Raw genomic sequence first — 20,903 nt, forward strand, 5'->3', positions numbered from 1 at the left:
ATAAAATTATATGCTAGAATAAATCTAATAAGAAAAATTAAGACTTGCCTTTCACTTACTGAAATGCAATGTCTCTTGAGTTATTGTACATCCCACACTGAAAGAAATCCAATGCTTTAAGAAAAAGTAAGGTATTTAAGTATATTTCCTGTGTTTTCTATATACTTTAAATGAGTAATGCAAATAAATACAAAAGACATACCCTTTATTTTTAATGCTTTACTATGTGACCACTACTCAGACCCTCAATTTGATTTCTGTATCATTCTTTTCCTGTTTACTAGTTGTAACTGAGCCAGTTACTATTTATTCCTGGGTATATCTAAAAGATCTTAGATGGCTAAATAGCTAATTTTATTTTCGTGAGTTGCTACTTCAGTTAAAACTGCAGAAAGTACTTTTGAGAGTAGAGATACATTTTGTTACAGGAAGACTTTTAAGTATAATTTTAGACACGGTATTTTGCTTTGAGGAATTTGGTTATATCAAACATCATTATCTTTTTGTTGAAGAAAGCCTTCTGTATTTCCATTCTACTCAGCCACCATCTAACCAAGTGCCTAGCCAGGAACTGTAGTCATCCCTAACTCCTTTTTCTTTTGGATAAAGAATGCTTACTGACCCCATCTGTCTTCTCCTTTCAACTGATGTGGTTCATCCCTGCTAAAATCTATCATGGTACCCTTTTCTTCATAACACTTATTATAGTTTTAAATTACATATTTACTTGGATAAATTTATTTATAGTCTGTTTCCATGGAATTAGGGACTCTGTTTTATTGTATATATACAGTGAATAGGATGGGACTGCCACCAGTAAATCTGTTTGAGTTTTTAAAAAATGGATGAATTATAGTCACTTAATGAATATTTGTTAATGATTGATAGTCTTTTGGCCTCCAGTTTAATCTCTTTATGATTTTTCACCTCCCTGCTATCTATATAGTACACTGTGAAGGCCCAGAAGGTAGAAACCACATCTTTTCATCTCTGTATCCAAAGAGATGACTGGCCTAGGACCATGCTGAACCATTTTAGTGATTCAATCTTTGTTGAATGAATGTGCCTTGGAATGAGTGACAGCCATGAAATATGTTTAGATGAATCTCCTAAAAGGGTCATATTATTTCTTTTATAGGTTTTTAGTATTTTAGCACCACAGCATTGCAATCCTAAGATACTAGAAATAGAAAACACACACACACACACACACACACACACACACATACACACACCCCAAATCCAGAGAAAACTGAAATGGTTAAACAGAACAGATTATTCTGAATTTTCCTAGTGCAAGACGGTTCCCTACATTTAATGCTTCACTCAGTCAAATTTTATTATTTATTATTTGTGATAAAAGTTCTTTATTCCAACTCTGTAGGGGACATTCCCCACCCATAAATGCCTTTCACTGGCAGTGAAATTTTTTTTCACATTAATCAATCTTTTTTCCTCACTTTCATCCAATTATATCTAATTACAACTCTTTGTTCTAGGGCAGTAAATTACGTTTTGCCACTCCCTATGTCCCCTTACACCCTTTGAGTGTTTGAAGAAAGTTGTTGTATTCTTCTTGAGCAGTTTCCTAGTTGAGTTGAGACTATTTAGCCTCTTTCATATTTGTTCATTAGTATCTCTGTTTTCTTGATTGTTGTGTTGGCCCATGTGGAACACTCTTCAGTTAGCTCCATCTTTCCTGTACGAAGATTCCTTAAGATAAATGCAGCTCCTGAAGTTCAAACTTTACATGGCAATGTATGATAATACATTTTTTCAAGAGGTTAGGGCCTTTAAAAACTATATTTGGTTCTAATACATATGTTCACTCATTTCTGCATTTAAAAACTCATTTTGTTTTCATCCACTAGACCACAGTGTAGAATCAAGTTCTTGAGATCTCTGTGTGTATTTGGATCAGTCTTTAAGGTCAGACAAACCTGGGTTCAAATCCCAGCCCTGCCTCTGACCAGCTGTGTGAAGTTGAACAAATTATATAATTAATTTAAGCCTCAGTGTCCTCATTTGTAAAATATAAAAGTCACCACCTAACTCCTAAAGATTGCTAAATGAGGTAAGTTATGTAAATTGCCCAGCACAGTGTCTGGCCCATAGTAGCCATTCAACAAATGCTACTTCTCTTCTTCGTACCCTATCTAATTTTGTCCAGGCTTTCTGAGAGTTTTGATATTTCATAATTATTTGCCTGATTATTTATTGCTTGTCCTCATGAAACACAGAATGGTGTATTGTTTGTTTATTCAGTGAATTACACTTTGTTTTGGAAACATCGTAGAGAATCTCATGATCTCTCCCACTTCTCTTCCCAAATTTGACTGACTTTTATTATTCATCAGTTCATAAAATTTCTCCTTTTTGAGGGGCGATTTTAATTTATGTCATTTGATCTTTTTAAGGGATAGTCCCAGTATGATTACTACATTATGATATATGTATTTTTCTCTATCTTTTCCATTTCTTAACCCTCTGGTTTTACATCCTAGATTTTTTTAAAGCTGACATTAAAGTTTCCCAACTATGATTGCCAAGTGACTGGTTCTATTTAAAGTTTTCAAAAACAGTTACTTCATATTGATTCTATGCTGAAATCATTCACAGTTGCTTTCAGCATAAAACAGGAATGTCTAAGTTGTTTATATGACATAAAATGGACTCATGTGGTTTTGCTGAAACTGTAATTTGAAAGAAAAAGCCCACTAAGCTACTATAGGAAGAGACTTTAAGGACCCTTGGGAAACAATCCTTTTCTGATACGGACTGGAACATAGGTACAACAATGAAAAGTGGGGAAGTGCTATGGGCTCCTAAATGTGGTAAGGTATCCTGGATTTAATTATTTAAAAATTTTTACTTCTGATACAATTTGAAGGGAAAGTATAACCATCCTAGAGGTAGAATGAAATAATTAATAAATAGAGGTACAAGCAAGCAGACAAACACAGAAATTCTTCTTTGGGAGCATGATGAGAGGGTGATATTTGAGTTGACTGTGAAGGATGGAAAGATAGTCTGCAGCAAGAGAGTCACCCATTCTAGACACTGTGTTTCCATCAGTTGAGCAGTTTTCACCTAAGACAGAAAGAAGAAAAGAAGAAGAAAAAAAGCAAGAAGGAAAAAAAGATAGATTTGGATGGATGACTGAGCTCTTTACAAAGATAGCTGGCTAGTCAGGGTAACGGTAACCAAGTAACAAAATGGTATCTTGGTAAACACTTGGTTTGGGTTTTAGGGCAGAAGGACCAAGTTTATTTTTGTTCACTCTTTGCTGAAAGGCAACAGACTACATTTATTTTGGACCGCCAGAGAGGAAGGAAGGGCATGTCAGTTTTTCAAGAGGTTGTTTACTTTGACAGGGAATAAATTCTGCTTTCTTTTCCATTTGCTGATTTTTCTTTAAATATGGAGAGAGACGATGCAATAGTTAAAAATGTGTCATAACATAAAAACCAAAAATTTATTGTAAAGGAACTAACTGGCTGTTTCCTAAAACAAAGAGCTATCCTATTCTTTAAAAAAAATTTTTTTTAATGTTTATTTATTTTTGAGAGAGAGAGACAGAGTGTGAGCAGGGAAGGGGGAGAGAGAGGGAGACAGAATCCGAAGCAGGCTCCAGGCTCTGAGCTGTCAGCACAGAGCCTGACACAGGGCTTGAACTCACAGACCAGCTCATGACCTGAGCTGAAGTTAGGCGCTTAACTTACTGAGCCACCCAGGTGCCCCAAGAGCTATCCTATTCTATAAGTCATTTCTTCAAACATCTATTTCAAACGATGTGTTGTATGGGAACATGTGTGTGTATGTAAGGGAAATTTTCTGTAGAGAGGTGTCATAGAATAGCTGTCAATATTTCACACCCAATTTCCCATGAATCTAACATTTAAGATATTCTTTGGTGTTAAAAGGTCGGGGGGAGAATGGGGCTTCATGAAGAACTACATTCAACGATTATTTAAATCCAACACAATAACATACTTATAGTAGTTTAGTGCACATTCTGAAATATGTAAATACAGAAGTAAAAGTAAATTGTCAATGTAGTGGTAAGTTAATTTTATTATAAATTCCAGTCTTATTACACAATAATGAACTCTAAAATATGAGGTACTTATGGTAAATCAATGTATATACTATGAACAAGAGGGAGTTCTCTGAATGGAATTGCTAGATATTTATTTTGAAACTGTTGCATGAAAAACAGGTATCTTAGAAATCTGCCATAATTTTTTTTTTTTTTGAGAAAAGCAGAGGTTCTAAGTTAGACATTCTTAAGAGGGAAAGATAAGTGACATGAAAGCTTTTGAGCATTTATATCTATCATTGAGTCAGGAAAAATGTCTAGTCAAGAGTTTTAGTAATCCTTTAGGATTTTCTGTCAAGAGTTATGGCTAATTCAGTGAGCAGATTGAGTTATAGATGATTCTTAGCTCAAAATCTTTCATTCAAGGATGGAAGTGAACAGAGCGCACATTAGAAACAATGGTATATGTAATGGTTCTCAATTGCTGGCCAGGAAACCAAAAGGCTGAATCAGAATCACCAACCTTGCTTTTAAAGACAAAAAACAAAAACAAAAACAAAAACAAAAAACAGATATCTGCCCCGGATCCCTGTTGGAGATTTTGATTCAGAAGATCTAGGGAAAGGCTCTGAGAGTTTATATTTTCAGTAAGTGCTCCCAAGTGATTCTGATCCATACACGGGTTGGGGAACCAATGACTAGATTGGAGTAGTGCTTGAGATCAGAGAAAGAAGCTGTGAAGGTGGAGTCAAGACTTCTTTCAAAGGAGGGAAACCATTCCACTTGTGGTATAGAGTATGAGTCTATTTGAGTTCCTGATTTGAAAATGATCTGATAGCTTGAAATTGACCATGGGGGAAATACTTAAACCATAGAAATTGGCCAATGCTATAAATCTGGGCATTTTCCCTCCCTAGAAAGCTAGCACACCACAGTTCAGTGAGGTCATTCTCATATTTTTAATATGTCTGCCAAAGGAAAATCTACTTAGGTGATAGGATACAACAGGTACATAAGTGACATTCAATATTTCAAGTGAGTTACTGTAAAAGAGACTGCTTTTTTAAAACATAGAGACAGTGTTCTTCAAAGTATCTTAGTACACAGTGATAATTATATTTTCCATTTTACTTCTGTACTTTAGCAACCAGCTGGTCTGAGCCTCCATTCTCCTCTCAACTCTAGATTCAGCTGGAGAGATTCACATTTTCCCTTGTGTTTACAGACCTTAAATGCACTGTCCTTTACATTTTTTTTTTCTGAGTTGTAGAAATAAATTTAGTTCCAATGATCTCTACTAGTCTTAAAAAAACAAACATCTCTAGAATCCTCAAAGTGCTTTCTTGGCTATGGAAATGTGTTGTTGATTGTTTGTGTCCCAGAGTTGATCCTACTTAAGATTGTAATAAAGAGGAAGTGAGAACAGAGATGATTTAATTATAAATCTATTGGCCAGTAGATTTGGTTTAGAGCTCTTTTTATTCAGGTCTGATGAATTTATCACCATCAACTAAAAAATGTATATGTAAGGACAATAGCATTCAGCATAGAGCTTGTCAGGAGAGTGGAAGGGAAAAATAGCCTGGAACATCAATGGAGCCAATAAATCCTTGGCTTATTTGGCAGAGAGTTAGCTACCTAACTGTGAACAGAGTCTCAAGATTAATGTCACCAGTATTTGTTGGATGGAAAAATGTGTCCAGGTAAGTATTCTGTTAAATGTATATATATGTAATCTGTGAGGAAGAATAACATCAGTTCATTTTATTTTCTAGATCAACTCATTAAAGTCAACAAAGGCAATCATTGATTAGAAAGTAGTACAAATATTGTGTTTCAGTACTTTTAGAGGAAAAAATAAAAACAGCCACCAAAGAAGTATCAGAGGCATCTCTTCAAGGAAGTCTTCCCTTAATTGCTTTCACCCTACCCTACACTCTAAGAAGCTTGATGTATCCCTTTCATTGCATTTGCTCATATAGTGGGGATAATAGTACCAACATCAAACAGCTTTTGTGGAAGTTAATACATATACAAAGGCTAATACATATACAGCCTTTTGAACAGTAAACAGAGAATAGTAGGCACTCAATAAATGTCAACTGTTATTTATTATATCATCACCATCACCACAGTATATTGAAATAATCTGTTACTTAAATTTCTCCCCATATAGAATTAAAGATCTCTTAGGGAAGACCTTTTTATCTTTACAGACCTAGTGCTTACCGCAATGCCTGGCATAGAGGAGGCACTCTGTAAGTGTTTCCTGAGCTAAACTGAGGTATAATTTATATACTTCTAGTAAATTTTGTCTGGGCTGCTGCCTCAGGTTTTCAGTGGTTCCAGCTCCTGAGAAGATAACTAGGAAATAAGGGAGAGATGTTTTCATAAATCATCTCTGGAAGTCCAACAGACTATATTGCCCTGCCTTACTTAATATTCTGTTTGTGATTATTTCACTGATGGAAATAGAAGGTTTACTATTTCCTTGATATACAGTTGTAGGCTCTAGCACTTAGAAATGAGGAAGAAATATACAGAAGGAATATTCTAGGATATATCTTCCCAAGTGAAGTCTTTCCATAGATATGTCACTATATAATAGCAGTATTTTCCAGCATTTTCCAATATTAGGCATAACTTGAGCATAGCACAGTAACAAAAAGAAAACAAAACAAAAATTTTAAAAGGTATTTATCTTGGCTCCTTAGACACTCTGTAAAAAAAAGCATTCTTTGGTTAAATCTGAGAGACACACCTCAAAGTTTTATAGGAGGTTTATAATGAACATTATTAGCATATGAAATGCTCAGAGAAATCCTGAATAAGTACTTGATTAATTCATCATTTCTTAAATTTTGAAAGTCATAGAAAAAATTTTCCTTATCTAATTCCTATTGACATCTCATGGAGTTAGTGTTGCATGAATCAAACTTTGGAAAATGCTGCACTACGGAAAAATATTCATCCAGTTTTCTATTTTTTAATCAGTACATCTCTATGTAATTCATTTTTATAAATTCTAAGTTCATATGCATACAAATAGAAATGCAAATCTTGGCTAACTTGGATGTTCTGGGAATGGTAGGATATTCTAGCCGACTTAACTGTAGAGTAAGTGCTAAGATGCATTTAACCTTTGTTGAAAAGCATTCTGAGTGTGCCTGGCTGGCTCAGTCGGTAGAGACTCATGTTCTTGGGGTTGTGAGTTCAAGCCCCACATTGGGTGTAGAGATTACTTAAGAATAAAATCTTAAAAAGACAGAGAGAGAGAGAGAGAGAGGGAGAAGAGAAGCATTCTGAAGCAATCTTAAACTTTAGTATGATACAGTCATCTGGGAATTTTGTTAAAGTGCATATTTGGTTCATTAGGTCTGGGATGGGATAAGAAGTTCTGTATTTTCTAATCAGCAACTGAATGATGCCAACGGGGCTGGCCTATGGACCACACACTGAGTTGCAGGTTACTTTTCCGCCTTGGTAAGCACAGTAGAATAAATATAATAAAATTGTTATTTTGAATAACATTGTACATGTTGATATAAGCACACACTGAGATAGTTTAAATTTTTTAATATCATATCATAATATTGACTTGTTTTCTTGATACTACCTTCCTCAGAAAAGTAGGAACTAATGGGGGAAAAGTTCTAGTTACAGCAATATCTCTATCAGCATCTAGCATGAAATCTGGTACACTGTAACGTTAGTAAATGTTATCATATTAGTAAATTTATCATAAACTTTGTCAAAGTTAATAACTCTGAAGGTGGTACATAGACACATCTGTTAAGGAGATAGTCAATGATATGAAAATATTACTAGATAAAAAAATGAAAACTCTACCAAACATGTTGACAATCAAACAATATATTACAGAGAGTATGAAGGTAGAGAAAAGAACTGGATGTACGAATAAGTATTGGGAGCTCCCCCTGGTTCAGAAAAGGTGAGAGAAGAACAGAAAGAATAATATTCTGGAAGAAGGTGCCGGTAAAGAAATCCATGCTAGGGAAGTTGACACAGATATCTTGTCCCAAACATATGCCAGAATAGCGATAGAATGAATGGGGATATGCTTTCCTCAGCTGTCTAATCAGCGGATCAGGGGGCTGTCCGGAGAAGGAAAGAAGGAAATATGGATCTTCCCTACTAATCCATCTACCACCTACAATTACGCTAGAAGGACTAAATTGGTATCAGTTATTTTCATAACTTCCTTACTTGGTGCATTAAATACTATGAAGGTATTTGTTTAGGAGTGATTAGCAATTTCACTTAGCAGTAGTATTTTCTATCTTTCAGTCTTTCAGAATCTCATGACAACTTAAAGAGTTGAGTAAGTCAGGCAAATATGTTCTAAATACCTCATAATATTTCAGGTTTTTTTTTTTTAATGTATTAATGTGGTCTTGATGTTTTCACTGAAATGGCTTTGGTGCTTTATTTAGGTCTTCTAATACTTAGATAATGCCTATAAATATCAACTTGGTAGGGCCCATGAAAAATTATGCTAAATGATATTTATTGGTTGATTTTCAACCACTTGTGGGTAGTGCAGTCAGCTTCATTTCACTGTCAAAGATGAGGACACCAGGCAACCACCCATATTTTCTACTATTCTCATTCCCTTTTGTGTTGTTGCCTTCCCCCCTCTTTCTTGCCTTTATGGCCATTCTGAATTTTTTTCAGTTCTCAAAGTATGTTATGTTCTTTGTCCTTCTGTTCCATTTTGGCTCTGGTTGTTTTCTCCACTAGGAATAAACTTAACCGTGCTTGTTGATTCCTATTAAACTTCAGGCCTCAGGTTTTATATCAAAACTCAAAACATTCAACTTGTTTTTTTAATTAATTTTTTAAAGTTTATTTGTTATGTAGAGAGAGAGAAAGTACAAGCAGAGAAGGAACAGAAAGAGAGGGAGAGAATCCCAAGCAGGCTGCACACTGTCAGCACAGAGCCCGATGCAGGCTTGAACTCACGAACTATGAGATCATGACCTGAGCCAAAACCAAGAGTCAGATGCTTAACCAACTGAGCCACTCAGGCACCCCAAAACATTCAACTCTTGTTAAATGCTCCTCCTATGAGCTCCCTCCACACTCTCTAACACAATACTGAGCATACTTACGTGATCTAACATACATGTGCACACATACATACCACTATTTGCTTACATAAACACCTATAAGACAGACATATATACTTTTACACAAATTCTCACATAAATAAACACTGTGAAAAGACTGTGTCTCTCTTATGTGTTGTTAGTTTTAGCTACATTCTCACATTTTGCTTATGTTTTTATAGAACTGGTAGTTTGGGGACAAAAACCTGTAAATTCTTTTTTTTTTGTACAAGTCTCTAAAAGAGTTGTATAAGTAAAGTAGTGATCATTAACAAGGAGCCACTTTTTAACTAATCTCCTTTTTCATGATCTTTTTGTAAAATTCTGAATTTAAAATTCTAGGATTTAAAAAGCTCTCTAGGATTTAAAAAGCTAGAGCTGGCAACCTTTTTATATTTTGTAAGAATATGAGCCATAGCTTGAACATAACACAGTAACAAAAAGAAACAAAACAAAAATTTTAAAAGGTATTTATCTTGGCTGCAGGTCTGCCAATAAACCTTTTATATTTCTTTTAAAAATTTTTTAATGTTTATTTATTTTTGAGAGAGAGAGAGAGAAAGAGAGCGCGTGCGTGCAAGCTGGGGAAGGGTAGAGAGAGAGGGAGACACAGAATCCGAAGCAGGCTCCAGGCTCTGAGCTGTCAGCACTGAGCCTAATGAGAGGCTTGACTCACAGACTGCAAGATCATGTCCTGAGCGCAAGTCCAATGCCTAACCGACTGAGCCACTCAGGTGCCCCAAACCTTTTCTATTTCTATTTTTAATGGTTAAAGAACTTTGTTTAGTTCCCTGATGTGTCCCTAGCTCTTGGCACTCAATAGGCACTCAATATATATACATTGAGTGTTTGAATGAACAAATACATGTTAGGTACATTGTACAACATAGTGTTTCAAGTCAATGCTATTTAATAGTATCTTTGAAAACGTATTTGAAAATGTTCCCCATTGGGGTGCCTGGGTGGCTCAGTTAGTTAAGCATCCAACTCTTGATTTCAGCTCAGGTCATGATGTCATGTTTGTGAGTTCAAGCCCCATGTCAGGCTCTGAGCTGAGTGTGGAGTCTGCTTGGGATTCTCTTCCCCCCTCTCTCTCTGCCTCTCCCTTGCTTTCTCTCTTTCTCTCTCTCTCTCAAAATGAGTAAATAAACTTTTTTTAAAAAGCAACAAAAAGAAAAATGTTGCCTGTTGTCCAACAAGAGAGTTACCTTATCTAAGTTACTCAATGATAAATTCCTTTTCTATATTATTTGCTTAGTAGTTAGTACATTCTCATTTTTAGACATTTCTACTAGTGGTCTGAGGATATGCAATACACATATATACATATCTATCTATTATATATTTTAAAATATATATCTTTTCTTTTTAAACTTTTATTTTTAAGTAATTTCTATACCCAACGTGGGGCTTGAACTAACTCATGACCCTGAGATTAAAAGTAGCATGTTCAGGGCACCTGGGTGGCTCAGTGGGTTAAGTGTTCAATTTCAGTTCAGGTCATGATCTCACAGTTCATGGGTTCGAGCCCCACATCGGGCTCTGTGCTGATAGTTCAGAGCCTGGAGCCTGCTTCAGATTCTGTCTCCCTGTCTCTCTGCCCCTCCCCTGCTTGCTCTCTGTCTCTCTCTCTCTCTCTGTCTCTCTCTCTCTCTCTCAAAAAAGTGAAGAAACATTAAGAAAAAAAAAAGAGTCACATGTTCTAGAGACTAAGCCAGCAAGGCACTGCTCTATCTATTTAAATATATCCTGTAGAAAATGGTATTAGGACTGAATATATTGTGAGTCTAAGCAATTTTATAAGCAGACCCTTCATTGAGCACTTGGGGCTGGGTCTTTATTTTATTTCCCAAGGTACTGTGGATTTTAAAGATGTAATTATCTTTGACATAAAGTATTTTAAATCAATAAATAGTAGAAATTCTGTAGCATTATTTCCCACCTTCTATCTTATAGGACAATAATAGCTATTATAATGCTAGTTTCCATTTCTTGAGAGCTTTCTATAAAGGCAATGTGCTAAATAGTTTACATACTTTATTTTATATAATTCTCATTACCACCCTATGGGGAGAAAAAAAATCAAAATCCAAACAGCTTTAATAGCTGGCATAAGATCACATAACCATAAGGATCAGGGAAAGCTTCTATTCCAGATCTGTTCAAAACCTATTCAAATGAAAGGAGCAGGAGTAAAATGGAATTCTCAGAGAAATATTAAGATGCAAATCTAAATTTTGGGCTCAATGTTGAAAGTGAGCTGTGCCACCTTCTGTCTTCTACAATTTAAGAGAGAAAGCTTGTAACAAGCAAGAGCACTCAAATTTCATGTAGATATCTCCTGTCTGATGTTAAAAATATGTATTTTTCAAGAGCAATAGATTTTTTTTCCTTTAAATTAAAAAAAGGCAAGATTTTAAATGATTCTTTCCCATTGTATTGCTCCCTTCCTGTCACTGTTTTTGAGCCAGAACATGGAGTCCTTGGTGGGGAAAGGAAATGCATGATCATCAATCTCCATTAACAGTCTTGAGTGGTTTTTGTCGTCTAATAATTTCTGAGTTGATAGATGTATAGCTACTCATGTAGTTAGATGAGCTATTCATCCACATTGGACATCTCCTTAAGCTCTGACTGTGCCCTTCAGAGTCACGTGTTTCAGATAATGTCTCATTAATTGAGCAGATCTTTTAAATTCTACTCTTTTTTCATATAAACGTCTTCTTGGAATTATGCTAACAAAAAAGCAAAATCCATTTTATGGTGTTTTGGGGAAGGTAGGGGATTATTGTTATGTTCTAAATTAGTCTGTAATACAGGGGTACATTAAGGCAGTGTCAACCAAAGTATATTCATAATGATATGAAAACCTGTGGTTTTTCAGGTTTCACATTTGCTGTAGAGATGAAGCTAGAATGACCCAAGTGCAGATAATAACTCTTTATTTCATCAGTTTGAGTTCACTTATTGTCTAAGTCCTACTCATATATTTAGTCTTAAGATAATTTTACAAGAAAAGAAAACACTTTTCTTGGTAATCTCTGCACCAAATGTGGGGCTTGAACTCATGATCCCAAGATCAAGAGTCACATGCTCTACAAACCAAGCCACCCAGCATCCCCTTAAAAATTTTTTAAAGGGCACCTGAGTGGCTGGGTCAGTTGAGTGTCAGACTTCGACTCAGGTCATGATCTCACAGTTCCTGAGTTCAAGCCCCACATCGGGCTCACTGCTGTAAGCACAGAGCCCTCTTCAGATCTTCTGTCCCTCCCCCACTGATGCTCTTTCAAAAATAAGTAAAACATTTAAAAATTTATTGTAAATATATCTTTCTTTCAGCATCCTTTTTTTATCTTGGGTCATCTAGTTTTCCAAAATGTGATGCTATGGGAAAAAATTTTACTTCATGCAGAGTGATAAAGGAGATTATTTTTATGAAGTTGAAAGTTCATGCCTTTTATCAATGAAGAAATGAACTAGTGTATGTGAGTGTATTGTCTGAGAATTTCATGACCTCTCTCCCATGGATCAGCATATAAAAGATGGAAAGATTCATCTCTTTTGTACAAAGCAAGTTTTTTGTTTTTTTTTTTCAGTAACCACTAGTTGACTTACTTTTGCAAGCATCTGGAGCAGAAAAAGGTCTCCGGAGGTCCCGGTAGAAGCCTGGCTTACATCGCTGGCAATGCTGACCTTCTGTGTTGTGCTGACAGTCATTGCAGACACCCCCACTACGATTACCTGATGCCTCCCACACCTTAATGTCAAAGTGACAGGCATCAGCATGCCCATTGCACTTGCAGGCTGAGGGGGGAAAAAGGCATGGGAGGAAACCAAATAATTAAAAATAAAACAACAGGTTCTCTAATATTCAGGCAGTTAAAAATAGGGTAAGCTGATTGCTAATTTTTTAATTCAAATATAATTAACATATAGTGTTATTTTTTAAAATTTATTTTTAGTTTTTTAAATAGTGCATATTTTCACAGTACATGCTCAAAACATATAAAGTATATAAAAGGCAGACAATGAGAACTCTAGTATCCCTATCCCTGTGTATCCTGTCCTCCCTATTTTTAACAGGTTACTACTTTTTTTTTCAGTTTCTTGTGTATCCTTCCAGTGTTTCTTTGTAATTTTTAATTAAAAAATAATTAAGTTTTGGGATATGCCTGAAAGTCAGCAAGGCATAGATCCATCTCCTTAGGCAGAGATGTTACTGTTTCCTTAGCAACTGGGGTTGACATTTATTGTGGAAAAACTATTTGAGTGGCTACCCATTTCCTCCCCCCTTTAACGGTAACACTTCACAATTTCTATTCCTGCTGCTTCCCAAGGACCAGAGTCATCACTGTGGGTCCCCTGACCATGCTTAGAAAACTCCACATTGTCAGGCATTATTTGAAAATGAAAATTCATATTGCAGATACAGGTCTGAATTCATGCTCACTGAGAAGCCTAGAAGGAACCTTATGGGGACAGGGATTAGGAATTTGTCAGGTAGATTGATTTGTCTTTCATGAAGTACTATTCCTTAGCTATTGATGTACTGGTGAGTACAAGATAGTTTCCTATAGAAGCCTGAATTTTTTTTAGAGAAGAGACCCACATTGTTTCTTTTGTAACAATTTCTCTAAGTCATTTATAATATCAATAGCACCACGTGACAAGTCTCTGTGTTCTACAGGTCTTTAGATACGCAGTTGGTGTCTGTGGAAAGGACCAGGAATGGCACTCTAGGAATTTAGGAGAAATTCTTTAGATTCTTTTGATGAGTGATTTAGAATAAGAATGCAGACATTTTCGTGGACGTCAACCCGTGTTTGTGCTATTGTTTTTTCATTGTTTCCTTGATGTGTTGTTATGATATTTTGACCAGATTCATAATCTTTAAAAAGCATAATATAAGATAATTCAGGATTTATGCCTAGAGGAAATCCTTTACTTTTCCTAGAAACTAAAATAAATCAATTATGATTCCAAATTATGTATGGGAAGAGACTTCCCACAATGTTACCCACGGTGCTTGCCTTTTAAATCCTTGTAAAATTGAAGTTTGTGAGTATAAACATTGTTATGGGCATGTGTATGTGTCTGAACATTTTGAACTGCAAAGAAAAAAATCGTTTTTATTCCCATATTTTTTACCCTTTTATCTAATCTTGAAACTCCCAAGTTAGCCTTGGTAATGTAGTCCAATTCTTGACTAACTGGCTTAATTTCAAATTTGATCTGTCATTTCAAGTATCATAAGTGAAAAGAAAGGCATTAGGCATTATTGAAAAAAAAAAAAACACAAACATTTAATTTGGAGTCTGAAGAACTGTGATCAAGTCCTGAAAATCATTTACTAACTTTGGCAAGTTACTTAATCTTACTGAGCCTCAATTTCCTGGTCTCTAAAATGGGATTAACACCATCTGCTTTATAGGTTTGTTTTGAGAACCGAACTGGAGATAGCTATTTTCATGGTTATAATTCAATATTTCAGCTGTGAGGGTAATTGTATGCCATAATCCTCCTGTTGCTCTTGTGTCTAGCTATGTTTTTATTATGTCAACTTCTCAAGAAGGGTGCTTAGATTCTGCAAAGCATCCAAGCATTGGGCAACACGTTGTTGGTAAAATAGTCATACTGGCAACTTTGCAAGCAGCAATTGTTTCCAATGGTGGAGGTTTTAGTGGGCAGTGATATGGGCTATATTTGTGTAGGTTACAGTGCCTGTCATCCACCACTTTATATTGTATTTCTAGAGACCAAGGAGTCCAGAGATAAGTTTACTTTACAAAGAAGGCTTTTAGTCTTGTGGGCTTGGTACTCACTTCTGCACTCTTTAGGAGATCCTGTTTTGCCATCAGCTGCCTCCCAGGGGCGGTCATTGTATAATGGTGCACAGTGTTGGCAGTGGGTGCCTGCTGTGTTGTGCTTACACATACACTTCCCATGGACCTACAAACAAAAATAAATAAGAGCTGTGAGGCACAAACAATGCTGGGAAGGAATATTCTTCCCATAGTCTTATCTCATTGGTTGGCTTTAGCAATATGATATTCATACACTTCCCTAAAAAAGCCATCAAGATGGGAGATCCTTTCTTTAGTTTGTCTTGTGATTAATTCAAAAGGTTACATAATATATTTTTCTTGGCTGTAAATTATGTGACCCTAATGAGCAATTCTTAGGTACTGGCTAGATATTTACTTAAATTTTTAATGCCTTAACATTTTTAAAATTCTTTACACAAGAGTACTACATCCTCACTATAGAAAATTTGGAAATCTGTAAATATGATTATCTCATATCATAATCATAATCAACATTTGAAGTTTATATTTCTAGTACTTTAAAATATAATTATGTAATTCTTTTCTCATATAACAATATATTGACATCTTTCCATTTCATTAAATATTCTTGTACAACACACATTTTAATGGCTCCCTTGTATGGTGTACAACTTATTTTACCAATCACCTATTTTTGGTTAATTAGGTTTTTAAATATTTTTACATATATTTTAATTCTATAATGAATATCCTTGTAGCTAACTGTTTGTGTACATCTTTGTTTGGAATGTGTTTTCTAGAAGTAAAATTGATCAATCAAAAATGTATATATTTTTGAGGCAGCTGGGTGGCTCAGTCAGTTGAGTGTCTGACTCTTGATTTCAGCTCAGGTCATGATTCCAGGATTGTGGGATTGAGCCCTGAGTTGGGCCCCATGCTGAGTGTGGAGCCTGTTTAGGACTCTCTCTCCCTCTGCTCATCTCTCCCGTTTGTGTGCTGTCTCTCTCTCTCTAAAATAAAAATAAATAAATAAAATAAAAAACTTTATAAAAAAACAGACATATGTGTGTGTGTGTGTGTGTGTGTGTGTGTGTATGTATGTATATATAGTTGTTTAAGACTTTGAATATATTTTGTCATAATTACCATAAAATTTTCTTTTCATCCTACAATTCAGAGTAGTCGAGGATTTATTAAAATAGTGTTTCTCACAGGGAGGAATACTTTAGTAGAATTCTTTAGGATCTGAGAGTTTTATGAGGATTTTAATATTGTTTGTATAATCTCACCAATAATTTCTAAAAATTAATATCTTGGATCATTTTGAATACTCCCTAGTAACTGTTGCCATGAATTCCAGTACCAACATGCACTTACTGACATGTGATGTCATGACTGTACAAATGAGAGTTTTGTAAAGTAGCTCAGAATGGGGTTTCCAAATTTGGATCTATAAGGGTTTTTTTTCTTGAGAAACAGTAGAAAAGGTAAATTAGCATGAAAGTAATAAATTATACCAACCAGTCAACAAATATAACTACCAAAATAGGCAATATGTTAGGCAATGTTTGGTACACAAAGCATTACAAAACATAATTTGTGTTTCAGAATAGTGTAATGTAGGTGGATAAAATATTTACATATAAAAATATTATAGATAAATAAGACAATAAATACCTAAGAAAACAAAATGATGTGAGAATTTAAAAGATGCAGAAGTCATCAGAGATTAGCAGTTGTGGGGGCTTTAGAAGGGGGTTGAATTTTAAGCTGGTCCTTAAACATGGGCAGTATTTCTGACAGGCAGAAGGGAAGAGACTTTCCAGGAAGAGGAAACAAAATGAATCAAGTTGTGGTGCTAGGAGGCTACGGAGAATCTCTGAACAAAGTTTATTTCAGTACAGCTAAAATATTTTGATGGCAATGATAAAGGAACTACTAAAAATGACATGAAATGACATGTACTTGGGGTGGGCAGAATCAAAATGAGTCCCTAGAGCTCAACAAATCTGGAAATAGCTACACCAATACATTGATGAACTATGCCTGACCTAATTTAACCCTAGAGTAAGTTGTGTTTTCTTACCCAGGAGCCCCTTTGTCTTTTAATTCTCTTAGTGCCTCTTCACTGGTAGAGGCATTCTGGATTATGCATTATCCAAGTGTGTGATATGATTACTACAGACATTATGCTCACAAAAAGTTCAAGGAATTATATAGGCATGGAGGACTGAAGACTCCTTGTGAATGATCCGTATGAAACCTAAGTGTTATAGTCTGGAAAATTTAATAAATAATGATTTTGATGGCCATGTTGCTAAATTTCATTTCTTTGTATTATAATGTAAGTTTTTTTAGTTAGTGAAAATTAATTATAGCTGCTCTTTTAGTTCTTAGGGATTAATTAAAGAATATAACTTTTTTTTTTTAATTTTTTTTTTTAACGTTTATTTATTTTTGAGACAGAGAGAGACAGAGCATGAACGGGGGAGGGGCAGAGAGAGAGGGAGACACAGAATCGGAAGCAGGCTCCAGGCTCTGAGCCATCAGCCCAGAGCCCGACGCGGGGCTCGAACTCACGGACCGTGAGATCGTGACCTGAGCTGAAGTCGGAGGCTTAACCGACTGAGCCACCCAGGCGCCCCAAGAATGTAACTTTTTTTAAGAGGGTGGGATTAGCTCCTTAGAGTATGATGATGCAAAAATTTTTGTTGATTTTCCTTATAGAAACGGAACTAGTGTTATAGATTCAATTTACTGATTTGGGTACTGGAAAGCCCAAGTATGAGCTGAGTTACAGTCACCTATTTTCTTGGGCTTCTCTTTGTGACTATCTCTGCTAGGAGCTGTTTACATGTGAAGTTCCATGGAGTTCACATCTCCATGTTGGTAAGTAAGATACATCTCCATTCACACATTCAGGTAAATTCTAAAGACAAATTTGCACTTCAATTTGGAATCTGTAGGAATTCAATTTTTACTGCTCTATAAGAGTGTGGTCTTTTTATCCTAGCTCTTGGAAATCTGGTTTTTCATATATTCTGATAGAAATCCTCCAGTCTTACTGTTTTTATTAAATCTTTTAAATTCAACCTTCCTTAGTACGATGAAAAACAGAAACTCTTTATTATATAACTTTGGTGTGGTAAGATTCGCTAAAGGCTCTTAGTAAACCTGGACAGTTCTTTGTTTACTTGTGCTAGATGTTGATTTCAAGCAAAATGGAGTCTTTGGAAAAACTGAGAAAGAAAAATCTCTCAAAGTTGAAGATTTTGGTAAAGTGAAGATATACTTATATAGCTGGCAGAAGTCGGTAGCATAATGAAAATAACGAGAAGAGTAGTTTTATAATTAATTCCCTAAGTTCTATAACCTATTTTAAAAAAATACTACACACAAAACATCTAGGATACAAATATGTAATGGCATTAGAGTCAGAATTCCTAGAATAAACCATCCCTAATTCACCACTGCTGTTATATAGAGTACTATCTGAGGGGGGCATTTTAGAAAATGTTAAGTCTAACTAACATAAATATGGTAAAGACCAACATCAACAAATGCTATTTGTGTAAAACTTCTTAGTCCTTGAGGCTGTGTCTTAAAGAACACATAGGATTTTCCTTAGAGACAAGGACAAGAAGATAAGAATCCCAAAGGAATATTCTAGAAAAAAAGTCAGTAAATAAAGAGGGCATGTGTTGGGGGATTGGTTCTATATAGATCATGAAGCACATTAAATATTAGCTTAGGGTGCTGGAATTTACCCTGTAGGTACTGAAGATCTATGAAAATTTTTGTGTAAGGAAATGATTAAAAGGTATATTAAATACACTTCTTTTCTTCTTTTAAAAAAAAACTTTCTACCTCATTCTTATCTTGTCTGTTGTGTTCTTTCTTCCCCTTCCTCTTTTACTATTTCTTATAGTATATATATATATATATATGTGTGTGTGTGTGTGTGTGTGTGTGTATGGTCATTTTACACATATATATACAGTAAAACCTTGGTTTGAGAGCATAATTCGTTCCAGAAACATGCTTGTAATCCAAAGCACTTGTATATCAAAGCAACTTTCAAGAACCATTGGCTCAGTTGTGATCATGTGATGTTCGGCATCATGTACTACTCATACTGCAAGACATTGGTCGTTTATCAAGTTAAAATTTCTTAGAAATGTTTGCTCCTCTTGCAGAACACTCACAAAACAAGTTACTCACAATCCAAGGTTTTACTGTATATTTTTTTACCCCAGCTTATGCTTTCCAACAGTCAGTGGCACTCACAACTCACATATCTTTTCTGATAATGTTCAAAATTTTTCAAGGTTGTTAATTCTTATATTATTGCTTTTTAGCATCCTTTCTACTTTTAAACAACCACTTACTAAGTACTATATAAAGATAGATGCTACAAAGTATTGTTCATTCTCTTTGGAGGAACCAAACTATCGTTATAGGTCAATTTATCAGGTTTGATCTTGGAATGCCCCAGACTTATAAGTAATTTCACCCAGCTGATAGGTTAGCCCTGGCCCACAAATTCCAGGCCTCAGGAGGCCACAGACATATAGGGAAACCTCATCAAACATTCACATGTATTACAAGATAATGGGGGCAGGTCAATTCCCTCTGGAGTAAGGATTTCAGAGCATTCCCTTGCTCCCACATGCTGAGAATTGGGATGAACCTCCCAGGGTCTGAAAAATGCCAGCTTAGCAAATTTTTCTGCACACAGAAAAATTCAAGGAGCTGTCATTTTGAGAATTACCAAAAATAGCTGTAAATCATTACCTAGACCATCTGAAACAAGAAGTCCTTCCTCAGCAATACAACTGTTACTGTTCAAGCTTGAAAGATCACCCACTATTTGATGCTTGTGAAAAATGTGCAAGTAAAACTAGGTCTTTATTGAAAGAAAAGAAAAAAAATAAAAAGGAATCTTTAGTAACAAGTTAAACATGGCTCTTGTTTGGTCACAAACATGAATTAGATAAAGGGCAGGAAAATGGGATTATGTACTTAAGGTTTAGTTGAAGAAGAGTGATGTCTGTCTGTCTAATTGGAAAAGGAGAAATTGACTTTAATAACAAATTTATAACTCCTAATTATATAAGAAATATTCCTTGGCATTTTGGATATTCTATGCATTTCATAACTTCCTCCCTTATACTAAGTACTTTATTCTATTAATGTCAAAATTTTTCCTACTGGGACGCCTGGGTGGTTCAGTCAGTTAAGCATCCAACTCTTTATTTCAGCTCAGGTTATGATCCCAAGGATCGAGCCCCACTGTTAGTGCAGAGCCTGCTTGGGGTTCTTTCTCTCCTTCTCTCTGTGCCCCTTCCTCATGTTCTCTCTCTCTTAAAGAAAATAAACATTAAAAAATGTCCTACTTGTATCTAATATTACTTATTTGTTACTAATATTAATCTATTTGCAAGTAATTTTTAGCATACTTATAGGGAAGGACTTATGCAAACTTTGAACAAGTAATTTGAGCAATTATTGGAACAGAATGCTCATTAGTAGCTATGCACTTCAGTGACAAATATATATTAGAGCCAAAAAGATAAGGAGAGAAAATACAGTTTCTACATATTTGAGGCTCAAAATATAGGAATCTGGGTGGGGGCAAAATGAGGAAATTATTATCTTTCAAATCCATCCCTATAAGACAGATAGTCTTGCTTAGAAAAGCTGCTTCTTCATTGTTGCTTTTGAGGCAGAAAGCCTTCTAGTAGTCTGCAGCGATGGAATTGAGGAAGTTGGCCACAGCAAGAGGTTGTGAGAATTGGATGACTGGTAGTGTCAGGCAAATGGGTTGGACAATCACTTATCAAGATGTCGTAAAACATTTAAACATTAGATGGGAGATTGCCTTAGACAACTTTTAGGGTCCTACCAGACTTAGGGTTCTATGATTTTTTTTTTTTAACGTTTATTTAT

The 20,903-nt window shown here is 35.3% G+C and overlaps 1 protein-coding gene across 2 annotated transcripts in view; it reads right to left on the reverse strand.

Annotated features, from left to right (window-relative positions):
• NTN4 (netrin 4) overlaps nt 1-20,903 on the reverse strand; it is a 124,897-nt gene that overhangs the window by 26,723 nt on the left and 77,271 nt on the right. For both annotated transcript variants that reach the window (XM_042947423.1, XM_042947422.1), the window contains exons 4-5: nt 14,991-15,117; nt 12,784-12,972 (exon numbers count right to left, since the gene is read on the reverse strand). In XM_042947423.1, coding sequence (XP_042803357.1) covers nt 12,784-12,972; nt 14,991-15,117 — 316 coding nt within the window. The remainder of the gene's footprint in view (nt 1-12,783; nt 12,973-14,990; nt 15,118-20,903) is intronic.

Source organism: Panthera leo, chromosome B4 (genome assembly GCF_018350215.1).
Source record: "Panthera leo isolate Ple1 chromosome B4, P.leo_Ple1_pat1.1, whole genome shotgun sequence".
Lineage (NCBI taxonomy): Eukaryota > Metazoa > Chordata > Mammalia > Carnivora > Felidae > Panthera > Panthera leo.